The sequence below is a fragment of the Palaemon carinicauda genome, chromosome 21 (assembly GCF_036898095.1).
Source record: "Palaemon carinicauda isolate YSFRI2023 chromosome 21, ASM3689809v2, whole genome shotgun sequence".
In the NCBI taxonomy this organism is placed as follows: Eukaryota; Metazoa; Arthropoda; class Malacostraca; order Decapoda; family Palaemonidae; genus Palaemon; species Palaemon carinicauda.
In genome coordinates, this window is record NC_090745.1 from 47857633 (window position 1) to 47871568 (window position 13936).

The window sequence follows — 13936 nt, forward strand, 5'->3', positions numbered from 1 at the left end:
TTGCAGTATGCTTGTCAATCCACCAGGAATTACTGCAGCGTCAGTTCTAGCTTTGCGCACTCACACTAACTTTTTCCACTATATGAGAGCGAAACATATCCCAAACAATTATATTTTTGCCTCGGTAACCCACCGGGTCTACCCTTCCATAACTCGCTAACTCACATAAGGTATCCATCCACCCTTGTGGATGGACATGAATGACAATTCTCTTTGGAAACTTTTCCTTTGGTAAAGTTTTCCGTTTGAATATTACCATAGGCTTTTGCTTTGTTCCATCCGCCAAGCACGAAAGAACTACAGTAAATTGACTTTTTTCATGTCCGGTAGTTTTTATAAGGATAGATTTCGCGCCAGTTGCATCAACCGTTTGGTTCAAAGGTACAGTATATCAAATGTCATAGGAGTTTCATCCATGTTGCCAATATAGCTCAAATCATAGTTGTTGTTATTTCGTTGTTCAATAATGAATCAATGAAAATTTAAAATTTTTTCTTCATATTCCTTTGGCAACTTTTGGGCTATTTTTGTTCTACGTCTCAGAACGAAATCATGTCTTTTCATAAATCTAGAACACCAGCCAGCACTTGCAACAAATTCTGGGATTCCTAATTACTTTGCTTCTTTCAAAGCAACAAATCTTATGGCACATCTAGTAATTGCGCATCCTTCATTCCGATTTTTAGTTACCCACTCACTAACTATCTTGTCTAAATGCAGCCATTTACAGCTTTTCCCCCTATTAGCACATTTATAGGATGGCATTTTCTTAATTGAATCCACATTTTTTCTCCAAGTTCGAACGCTAGTTTCGGTAACTCCAAACATTCTTGCAGCTTGAACGTTATTTGTAGTTTCAGCAACTGCAATAACTTGAAACTTGAATTTTGCAGTAAAATTTCTATATTTCTTGGTAGACATCTTGATGGGTTATGAGTAAATTCTTATTCATATACATTGTGAGAGAAAAAAAACTATTAGGATAACGGGTAATTATCATCATACATACATACACCCAGGCACTTCCCCCAATTTTAGGGGGTAGCCAACATCAACAAATGAAACAAAACAAAAAGGGGACCTCTACTCTCTACGTTCCTCCCAGCCTGACAAGGGACTCAACCGAGTTCAGCTGGTACTGCTAGGGTGCCACAGCCCACCCTCCCCCATTATCCACCACAGATGAAGCTTCATAATGCTGAATCCCCTACTGCTGCTACCTCCGCGGTCATCTAAGGCACCGGAGGAAGCAGCAGGGCCTACCGGAACTGCATCACAATCGCTCGCCATTCATTCCTATTTCTAGCACGCTCTCTTGCCTCTCTCACATCTATCCTCCTATCACCCAGAGCTTTCTTCACTCCATCCATCCATCCAACCCTTGGCCTTCCTCTTGTACTTCTCCCATCAACTCTTGCATTCATCACCTTCTTTAGCAGACAGCCATTTTCCATTCTCTCAACATGGGCAAACCACCTCAACTAATTCATATCCACTCTAGCTGCTAACTCATTTCTTACATCCGTTCTCACCCTCACGACTTTGTTCCTAACCCTATCAACTCGAGATACACCAGCCATACTCCTTGGACACTTGACCTTAAACACATTCAATTTCTGTCTCTCCGTCACTTTCATTCCCCACAACTCCGATCCATACATCACAGTTGGTACAATCACTTTCTCATATAGAACTCTCTTAACATTCATGCCCAACCCTCTATTTTTTACTACTCCCTTAACTGCCCCCAACACTTTGCAACCTTCATTCACTCTCTGACATACATCTGCTTCCACTCCACCATTTGCTGCAACAACAGACCCCAAGTACTTAAACTGATCCACCTCCTCAAGTAACTCTCCATTCAACATGACATTCAACCATGACCCACCTTCCCTTCTCGTACATCTCATAACCTTACTCTTACCCACATTAACTCTCAACTTCCTTCTCTCACACACCTTTCCAAATTCTGTCACTAGTCGGTCAAGCTTCTCTTCTGTGTCTGCAACCAGTACAGTATCATCCGCAAACAACAACTGATTTACCTCCCATTCATAGTCATTCTCGTTTACTAGTTTTAATCCTCGTCTAAGCACTCGAGCATTCACCTCTCTCACCACTCCATCAACATACAAGTTAAACAACCTCGGCGACATCACACATCCCTGTTTCAGCCCCACTCTCACCGGAAACCAATCACTCACTTCATTTCCTATTCTAACACATGCTTTACTACCTTTGTAGAAACTTTTCACTGCTTGCAACAACCTTCCACCAACTCCATATAACATCACATTCCATATTGCTTCCCGATCAACTCTATCATATGCTTTCTCCAGATCCATAAACGCAACATACACCTCCTTACCTTTTGCTAAATATTTCTCGCATATCTGCCTAACTGTAAAAATCTGATTCATACACCCCCTACCTCTTCTAAAACCACCCTGTACTTCTATGATTGCATTCTCTGTTTTATCCTTAATCCTATTAATCATTACTCTACCATACACTTTTCCAACTACACTCAACAAACTAATACCTCTTGAATTACAACACTCATGCACATCTCCCTTACCTTTACATAGTGGTACAATACATGCACAAACCCAATCTACTGGTACCACTGACAACACAAAACACATATTAAACAATCTCACCAACCATTCAAGTACAGTCACACCCCCTTCCTTCAACAATTAGAATAGTGCCAACGTTATCCCTGCGTGTCGTAAGAAGCGACTAAAAGGGACGGGACGAGGGGGCTGGGAACCCCCTCTCCTGTATATAATCCTGCGAGACGTCAACATATACGGGTAATTATGATTACCGTAATTACCTGCAATTACCGGTAATGGTAATTTGTTACTCAAAACGATGGACTAATTTTGTTTGCTACTTGTAATGTTTGCTTGTTTTTGAAAGCTATTAGGCAGTGATGATAATTGACTGTTCGCAACTAAAGTGTTCGCTAGAAAATGTACGCTGAATACTCAATTGTTATTGTAAACAGATGTTAGTATTAAGTGTTGTTCCGATTTGTTTCATACTTTTGTTTGTCGCACTTAGGCATAACCCCTACTTTGTCGGTAATTATGGTATGTTGGAGATAAAAGACCATTAGGCATAACCTCTAGCCTACTGCCAAAATCAAGACTCGAACATTACATTAGGTATATGATGAACTTCATTCTAGCTACCATATTTTTCTGCAAATCCTCGAACAATTATATAAATAAATGCTCGCTGATATTGACATATCTTTCTCCATTTCAGGTAGCAGATTTGACCTTCCAATGTGGTGTGGTTGGCGGCCATTTTGTGAGCATATCCGACACAAGCTGGAATAGCTCTAAGACACATTTTTGTTGTACGATAATAATACAATATCCTGTAAGAATTTCAGCCTCTAACTACAGTAGGGTCCCGAATTATGCGTGTTCGAATTATGCGATTCCCCATTTAAACGGTCAGTAGTTTAAAGAAAAAAAAATTGTTTCTGCAAAGCTGTTCAAAGTCTGCAAGTCAAGCACTACAAAATGTATCAAATCTATTGTCTTTTTAGGTATATTGGTAGCCCTAAATACAGTGCTTGATAATAAATGTTACCAAACAATATTTATCTTATGTTTTATTAACATAATTTCATAATAAATAGCCTCTTAAAGGATAAAATTCCATATCAACAATGAAATCAACTTTTAACTATGCGAATCCAACTGACAAAATGTAAACAGAATTGTGGTTACATTCTCGGCAATCTTTATCTTTCTCTAACCTTTCGATAATATTAATGGTATTGTTAATGAAGGTATATTCAAGCATTATTTTTATTTAGTATAGAATATATAAAAGCTTTAGTTTTCCCTGTGGGTATTCAAGGTTTTCACACGTAGGCTGGGTTCGTTTATCGGCAGTGAATAGCGTAAATTTCGGTAACAAGTCGGCAATATTTTGTCATCTTCTAAACAGTATTGATTTGCTTTACAATGATTTGTTTTGTATAGTACAAGGTGTAATTATAAAATCCTCTCTCAGAGAGAGAGAGAGAGAGAGAGAGAGAGAGAGAGAGAGAGAGAGAGAGAGAGACTCAAATCTCTCTCTCTCTCTGTATGCGTGTAAAAAATAAAATCTTAGTTCACATATTACAACCTGAGTTTAAGAATGAAATTAACATGACTATTATTAGTTGCGGTGATCATTTCCTCGCTTCAAGTGGTACAAGAAACAAAAACATGGCATTCGATTACAACAGCTGATTCTCTCTCTCTCTCTCTCTCTCTCTCTCTCTCTCTCTCTCTCTCTCTCTCTCTCTCTCTCTCTCTCTCTCTCTCCGGTGTTATACAATATTTACATATACTGTGGATGAAGAACCCAAAATAGGTTTTATTAAAAATCGTCAATTAAATATAAAACAAAAAATTATACAGAGTATAAATCCATTTCAATCGTAGCTTAAAATATGACATCCGATTTTCTCAGCAAACCACTATTTTTAGGAAACTTCACTTTATTCTAGAAAATTGCTACTATTTAAATAATTGATTGTGCTTTAAGAAAACCCTGTACTTTTGTTTTAAATTTCGGAAATGTTTTATAAATCGAGTATTGACGACTTATTTTGGTTTAACTTTTGGCTGTGATCAGATTAGCTGATGTCTAGCTCTCACTCTCAAGAATATGAGCGTACGAATACAATAACAAAGCATTGTTTATACCATTTCTTAACTTATTCAAACCATCTATACAGTTAATATTACATAAGCACTAATGTCTTATAACCTATCATATTTATTGTTTATTACATTTAAAACCATCATTCTCTCTCTCTCTCTCTAGGATACCTTTTGCTACCCCCCTCATTTCTTACCTCTCTCTATCTCTAACAAAGGAAATCTTTGTTGTTTCACAAAGTTCAGTTTTATTAAAAATCAAGCATGATTCAATTTTCCTTACTTCTCCAATCTCGCACCATCTCTATCATATTGAACGTTCTAGCGGTAACCTAATTGTTCGATGACTTTAAATACCGGCCTAGGACTTTCTTCTTCTTTTACCTTTTTCCAAATGGTTCCATAATTGAGGTAGGTACAAGTTGACTTATAACTGCAGCTAAGAAAAGTATTTTGGATATGGAAAGGACAATTACCTTTCGTAACAGTTTAGAGTTATCGTAAATTACCATACTGTTAACAGCGCTCTTTGCTATTGTTGATAAACGTATGAAAAAAAGTTTTGTTGCTTTGCTACGATTTTAGGAATTTATATGGATACGGTAAGTAAAATATTTGTAATAACATAATGTTTACTAAATTCTTTTAATATCAATAGTTATCACTTTGATCATGTGTGTTTAATGTGTTCGTTTGTTTATTATGATCGAAGATGGAATGTACAGTAAACAAATGAAGGTTTCCGTTTCAGGCGGAGTCATTAAGGAAAAGGTTTTTTCATTTATTTCGAAGTTCTAAAAAAAATTAAGTAGAACAACATTGGTAATAACAAAATCATCATATAAAACTAACCTATACAAAGATGTGTAAATGCGTTCGTTTCTTCGTTATGATCAGAGATAAACGTAAACAAATCAATGGTCGTCATTTTTCATTGTGCTTTTTGGCGTGTTTAGGAAACTCGTGATATGAAATCTCCTTTCTTTTGTTAATTTAGGATTTTCAATGATACAACAAAAGCTACTATATACAGTGATGATTTTGCTATTCACCAGTTGTCTTATACAATAGATATGACAAACATTAAAATTTGTCTGTATTTTGGGTCTTGTTATAACGAGAAATATACGGTGTTTACACACATCCTGGTTGTAACTTTAACCTTTTTTTCAAGTTATTAGAACTTTAAAGTATATTAAATGTTTGATTTATTTACAAAAACAATTTGATAGTATAAAATAATACAGTATAGTATATGGAAAGTATTGGAAATTGGTGGTAAACACGTTTGAATAGGCAAGTTGCTGGTTGCCATGGCCCAAATGTAATTATTTCTTGTTAGTTGTGTGTTTCGAAATATGCGATTTTCCATTTATACGAGGTCATTGATCGACCAAATTCTCGCATAATTCGGGACCCTACAGTATATCATTTACCTACCCCATGAAAATGTTGAAAAGAGGATAGATTCCTTTTAGCAAAAAAAAAAAAAAATTTTTCTCATTTCAGGAAACATTCTCTTTTGGTCCCCCCTGGACCTCAGCAAATGGTGCTCAATTATTATAAAATATGTGCTTAGAATAGTTTCAAGTTTATTTCCATATTTAAATTTTAGGAGAATTTTTTTGTATACTTTTTTTTTTATTTATTTGTAATAAATATTTAATTTGGACTTTGCTTTTAATTACTTTTTTTGAAGATTAGAAATTCTTTGAATTGTTTTATATTAAAAGGTTGTGAATTAATTTGTAAATGAATTTTTTATAATTTTTTTTTTTTACCTCGGGTCGAGGTCGACCCACGATACCTATTTAACCCTGGATAGGTACGGTGGGTCGTTTGCGACCCCGAGCGTCAAAAAAAAACAGGTTTTTCTCACGTGACTCACCCCTGTGACTGAATTTGTGGGTGATCGACCTGCAGGAGGTGTCTCCCCTACACGCTCTAGTAGTGTCCAGATGTGCATTGCTGTAGCTGTACTCCTTCCCCGATTTCTGAGACGCGTCGGGGTCGTTCGCGTCCGAGTTTACCCTTCTGAGGTAGTTTGCATAATTATCAAAGTTATTACGTATTATGAAATTGTCGTAGAATGGTGCAACTTGTATAGGTTATCAGTTGTGGAAAGTCTTGGTGGATTGTTTGGCTACCATGTGCATGTTTTTTTTTTTAGTTAAAATGTCGTTCATCACCACGAGGACCATTTTACCGCGAGTGCCCCTTTTTCATTTTTTTTCATTTTTTTGCTAAGTCATTTTTCCGTAAGATATTGCCAAATAGTGTCGTAAAACTTTTGCTTGTTTAGTGTTGGAAAGTGTGTCTAGATGATCTGGCTACCCATGCATGACTTTGTTTTTGTCAGATACGGCGTAGTTATTGGTATATTGGGTATTTAACTGCGGTTACCAATTTCTGTTTTTTTTTCAATATTTGTAAAAATTACTACGTAGTAAGGAATTGCCGTATATTATTCATTTTTTTTCATGTTTATGTGTTAGAAAGTGTGCCTTGATGGTTGGGCTAACACGTGCATGTCTTTTTTTTTATCTGAGATGTCGTATATTAGAATGTCGGGCATTTTACCGCGAGTGTCCCTTTTTAATTTTTTTTAATTTTTTTGCCAAGTCATTTTTCCGTAAGATATTGCGAAATAGTGTCGTAAAACTTTTGCTTTTTTAATGTTGGAAAGTGTGTCTAGATGATCTGGCTACCCATGCGTGATTTTGTTTTTGTCAGATACGACGTAGTTATTGGTATATTGGGTATTTAACTGCGGTTGCCAATTTCTGTTTTTTTTTCAATATTTGTAAAAATTTACTACGTAGTAAGGAATTGCCGTATATTATTGATTTTTTTTTCATGTTTATGTGTTAGAAAGTGTGCCTTGATGGTTGGGCTAACACGTGCATGTCTTTTTTTTTATCTGAGATGCCGTATATTAGAATGTTGGGCATTTTTCCGCGAGTGCCCCTTTTTATTTGTTTTGCATTTTTTTTGCTTAGTCATGTTACCGTAAGGAATTGGCAAGTAGTGTCGCAAAACTTATATTTTTATAGTGTTGGAAAGTGTTTCTAGATGATCTGGCTACCCATGCCTATTTTTTTTTTAGCCAGATATGGCGTATATATAAGTATGTGTTCGATTTTCCTGTGATTGCCATTTTTTTGTTTTTTCCCATTTCTTTCAAAATTACTACGTACTAAGGAACTATCACAGAGTAATATTTCATTTATATGTTTATTTGTCGGAAAATATGCCTTGATGGTTTGCCTAGCACGTGGCTGAAATTTTTTTTTTCTGAAATGCCGTATATTAGAATGGCCATTTTTCCACGAGTGCTCCTTTTTATTTGTTTTGCATTTTTTTGCTTAGTCATGTTACCGTAAGGAATTGGCAAGTAGTGTCGCAAAACTTATATTTTTATAGTGTTGGAAAGTGTTTCTAGATGATCTGGCTACCCATGCCTATCTTTTTTTTAGCCAGATATGGCGTATATATAGGTATGTGTTCGATTTTCCGGTGATTGCCATATTTTCGTTTTTTCCCAATTCTTTCAAAATTACTACGTACTAAGGAACTATCACAGAGTAATGATTCCTCTAGATGTTTATTTGTCGGAAAATTTTGTTTACTTTTTTTTTGATTGAATATCAATTTTTTTTAGCTAAAATATTGTTTTACATTTTTTTTTTTCGATTTTATTTCCCTTCAAAAAAAATTTTTTGGGTCAGAATTTTAATTTTATAGTCGTAAAATAATCGACAATTATCCAGCAACCCACCATACAATTTTTATGCATATCAATAATAATTAGATTAGTAAATAACACCTTGAAATTGACATACCCTTCCTACATTTCAAGTGGCAGATTAGGGAGTCTGAGTCAGTGTGGTTGGCGGCCATTTTGTGGACATATCCGAAGCGTAAGCTGCCCTATCTATATATATTCTTGTTCCCTATAGAATTTGTGATATTTTGGTATATTTTTACCTGCATAAATATCATATTATATATTAAATATATGTATTTTTTTACGAAATTTCCAAGTACTCAAAAAATTACCTTTAGATATGGCCCCTGATATAAATGTAATTTACAAAATAATGAAGATTTTTTTACATATTTCTATTTTAGGATAACATATGTTTATTCCCTAAAAAAATTAGCCACTTCCTATTTCATTTGGGTACCCAAAAAAATTCATGAAATTTGGACAAATTTTTTTGGCCAAAAAAAGTTACCCTTTTTTTCTCATTTCAGATCTTTACCTCCATGGGTCTTACTTCATCCAAAATACATCAAGATGTGTCCTAAACATTCAAGAATCAATTCCTAAAAGGATTTGTGTATATATGTATAAACTTTTTTTTTATGAATTTTTATGTTAGGTCTTTTTTTTTTCTACTTAATTTTTTAAAATATTTATAATAAATAGTTTTTCTGCAGATGAGTAGTATTTATCTTTACAGTTGTTTTAAGCATTCATTGAAGTTTTTTTTGGCAAAAGAAAAAAGGAGGTTACTGCAAAAACTGATTTTTCAAGAATTTTTTTTGGCGTCGGGGTCGTTCGCGTCCGAGTATACCCTTAAAGGGGTGTCCGAGGACCGTACCTATCCAGGGTTAAGGTGGTCAAATAACGATACCTATCCAGGTTAATGTCCTTGCTGACACCATATATTGTATAATTTAATATCCTTTACTCCATATTATTATTACTTGCTAAGCTACAACCCTAGTTGTAAAAGCAGGATGCTATAAGCCAAAGGGCTCCAACAAGGAAAATAGCCCAGTGAGGGAAGGAAATAAGAAAAACTACTAGAAGTTTAGGAACAATAACAGCATTAAAATAAATATTTCATATATAAACTATAAAAACTTGAAAATAACAAGAGGAATAGAAACAAGATAGAATAGTGTGCCCGAGTGTACCTTCAAGCAAGAGAACTCTAACCCAAGACAGTGGAAGACCATGGTACAGAGGCTATGGCACTACCCAAGACACAATGTTTTAATTTTGGAGTGTCCTCCAAGAAGAGCTGCTTACCATAGCTAAAGAGTCTCTTCTACCCTTACCAAGAAGAAAGTAGCCACTGAACAATTTCAGTAGCTAACCCCTTGAGAGAAGAATTGTTTGAAAATTTCATATTGCATTTTTAACATTTCATAATACATACAAAAAAGTAATTTTACTCATATACTGTAGTGTTCTTAATATGTCCCTTACCTTTTGTACTTTTGCACCAATAAATCCGCTACAATTAGAAGAACCACAATTACATTTTTTCTTTTCAGTTCCAACACATTGTAAGTTATAATTAAAGGTGAGTTCAGATTCGGGAGGGATGTCACATAAAGCAAAGAGTCCAACCCTGGTGTCTCCTCCAACTGTCCACTTTTGTGTTTCACAATTTGGCTCACAAGAATGGTTCATGAACCTGAAAATACAAATGCTGAAGTAAAAATATTTTATTACAAAAATACAGTATACTTATGATAAAATTCACCTCAGTTAAAAGAAGCATAATCAATTCAAACTCATTAAGTCTTATATAAAAGCCTTTTCTGGGCTCCGACCCGTGCCGCCCAGTGAAATGCTCCTTGAACATCATTTCTAAGGTTAAAACTGCTATAAATTTACCAGAGAAATATTTGTATAGGAATGCTAGGTTGAACCCAGCTCGCTCACCTTAATAAGGTGTCGGTATAATACTGGGGCGCTGAATAAATCACAACCAGAGGCCTTGCACCATTTAGATATCTCCTGTCAATATCCCCGAACAGCGAGGTGCCGTTCAACATCCTACTACTACTAGCAATCCCACGCCAGTAACGTCACTCCTTTTACATAGCACCACTATTTAATCCTTATTTTGCCTTAGTGTGTGAATTTCGCTGGTTTTTTCTGGATTTACCTCAAGATGTCGGACTCCAATGTCACTCCATCTAAGTTAAGTACCAGATCTATGACTTTTGAAATTTTGGAGGGGGCCTTGCCCTTTTTTGCTTATATTATAAGTTTTATTTTTCAAGACCCCGCGTGGGTCTTTCATGACGCTTGGCTCCCTCCTATCTCTCTCTCGTTTCGTTCTTAACGCTTTTCAATGAGTCCTCCATACTGATTGTTTCTCGTTAGAAACTTTATTGGTATCTACGGTTCACACATCGTATTAAATTTTTATATTGATGTCCTGTTATTACGATGACAGTTACAAGGGAAAGGAGAATATATCCTCAATAACTAATTCATTAGACCTTATTCGACTAATAGGATATTCACATCTTTCCCGACTCTAGGTCAGTCAGCAAATATTGGTCACTCCTTTTGGTTTTTTACCTTCATGACCAGGTTGTTGCAATAAAAAGAGCCAAGAAAGATAGTACTCCTTATGAAGGTTTAAAAAATAACAAAATGAGCAGGTTCCTTTGAATAACTAACCACCTCACAGTACTAAAGCCAAATAAGCATTACAGTGAGGTCATCAAATGGGACCGTAAGCTAGTTAAAAATTGGTTGCCTGTTTAGAATGTTTCCATGTTAACTCGCAGGGATTATCATCAAACGTTTGCTAAACAAACATATTTTGAAGAAGCACATAATCAAAGATTTGACAATTCTTACTCTGACTGGAATGTTACAACTAAGTTATCATTGGTTCTTTCAACTCGCATTAGCTCTAAGAGGCTCTTCTGATTAATTACATGAATATATTAATTACTTATTACAATAATGAACAGGTGAACAGATAAAATATGCTATTCAACTAGTATTTTTCCCTTTGTATATTGTACGCAAAATTAGTTCCCTTCACACTCTTCTACAGGTAATACCATCAGGACCAGGTTTTAAACTTTCCCATTTTCAATAATTCCTATGGCTTTCCTATTTGGTCTTTTTCCAACTGCTATACTTCAATATCTACTGCTTTTCTGATCAAATTTTATCTTCCTTTTAAAGGTAAAGGTGTATGGTTTTAGTTCCGGTTTCATCAGAATAGATGCTCACCAGAATATCAGACAGGCAAGCCCAATCCCCAACTGTAGTGCCCAACCACAGCATTGGCCTCCCCAATAAATGGCTTAAACTCACAATCCGGGGTGATCAATCTGCTACTATGCGAATGCTAGGCGAAAATGTTGACACTGACGTACCCAGGAAGCAGGGTACTTTTTCAGATCAACCGATGTTATGATACGACCTTTTATTTCAAGAGAAATTCTAAAAACAATCTCAACTCCAAATGTCATCGATGAAGACCATAATTATCACTATTATTAGATCTAGCAAAGGACAACAGCCAAATGCAACAAAGAATGATGAAGGTCCAAATAGAATTCCTAAAAGATATCAATGATTGAAAATTGTGGACTTCACAACAGTTTTGATGATTGAGCTGATGTCATGATATCTCTACTTGAAAAATGAAACTAATAAACTCAGCTCTTAACATTATAAAATTTGATTTATTAAAGCCCTGTAAATTCCATTAAGAAGCACTATTTCTATAAACCTCTCTCCTGATGTTCATATGCTCAGTTTTATTGATGTTTAAACCCCATTATTATATAAAAAAAAAAAAAAAAAAAAAAAAAAAAAAAAAAAAAAAATCCCCCCTTTCCATAACTTTGAAAAGATACATGTTCCAGTAAAGGGATGAAAAAATTTGTCGGTTAATGGTAAGTAACATGCCAAGAACTTCCCACTTTTCAGTTTCTCTACAGCAATGGGTTCATCAAGATGTCCCTGTTATGATCTCAGATTCATTACAAGTGTTTCGATCTCTTAAACATTATATGATAACAGCAACTGATTACAGGAAATGATCATAAGCACACACAAAAAAAAAAAAAGATTATTCACAATGAAAACCAATGTTGCTGCACCTTTACTTACACTGACTAAGATTAATTCAAGAAAATGAAACTAGAGCAATAAAACATTTAAATGGAGAATTCTCTTCAGTTGCTGAAATGTTATTGGTACGGTGACTTTAGGCTTCTCATCATTCCCTACATCTATTGATGCAAAGGGTCTTGGTTAGACTTCACCAATTATCTCTATCTTGAGCTTTCATTTCAATACTTCTCCATTCATCATCACTTACTTCATGCTTCATAGTCCTCAGCCATGTAGACCTGTGTCTTCCAACTCTTCCAATGCCTTGTGGAGCCTAGTTAAACATTTGGTGAAGAGCATGCCACAACTATCACCATGATCTCATCCACATATGCCACTTGAGTACTCTCTCTTATAATTTAATTTCTCATCCTGTTGTCAATTAACTCCCAATATCCTTCCGAGGGCTTTGTTCTCAAAGCTATTAAATCTGTAGGAGATTGTTTCGTTGTCATACCATGACTCGTGTCCATACAGCTTCTCTTCACCAATAATAAAATAAAATTTTGGAGACAGGTGTTTGCTGGCTGAAGGGGAGACTCACGTCGGAACCTAACTCTGTCGGACCTCTGGCTTTCCTAACGCTTTACTTACTATCTCTTTTTGAAGCTTATATTATACCAGTGAGTAGGCGGAGCTAACTACGACATTGCCATATAAAGGAGTTTTTTGATATCCTACATCATGATTTGTTTTCTTTAAACCACCCGCTTCGGTCGTGCCATAGAAGCATCTAGAGCAAGTTTTCTAGTACAATGAGGACCCGATGTGGCACAAAATAGCATAACAGACAGCACAGTAATGCTTCCAGAAAGAAAAGAATTTTCATTGAAACTCTATTTATTCCCAAAATGATGCTGACAGTAATAAAGGTGATGCAATCTTTGACCAAACACTAGCTGGATTTCCTCTCATGGAAAGACATTCAGTTTTCCTATTTATATATACTTCTTTGACATTACTGTGTCTATTCATGACAAATTTTCAAAGGATAGGTAATTTACTGAGTATTTTAAGTTAACAAACATTATCTCTAAACTAAGGAACTCTGCATTACATTTCAACTCAGCATCAGCAAAGCATACTTCAAACTCCATTCACATAACACATTAATACTATAGAAAAAATGGCTCTTATTCAACTTATTTATAATGATGAGAGAAAAGTAAAAAAAAAAAATTACTTTTCTCAATCTGAAAAATCTCTAGAAAGGCTATCAGCTACTACATTACTCTTTCCCTTGTATGAGCTATCTTCGGATTACATTAAACGCTAACCCATAAGAATTTTTTCTTATTCTTAAATCTCCCCAAATAAACAGGACTACAGTGTATATAAATCTCTGTGTTGCACGGCTGAAAGTAAAATA

The 13936-nt window shown here is 35.3% G+C and overlaps 1 protein-coding gene across 3 annotated transcripts in view; it reads right to left on the reverse strand.

Moving 5' to 3' along the window:
* The window catches only part of LOC137615274 (histone-lysine N-methyltransferase NSD2-like), a 521040-nt gene that overhangs the window by 44277 nt on the left and 462827 nt on the right, over window positions 1-13936 (reverse strand). For all 3 annotated transcript variants that reach the window (XM_068345003.1, XM_068345002.1, XM_068345001.1), the window contains exon 17: window positions 9898-10108. In XM_068345003.1, coding sequence (XP_068201104.1) covers window positions 9898-10108 — 211 coding nt within the window. The remainder of the gene's footprint in view (window positions 1-9897; window positions 10109-13936) is intronic.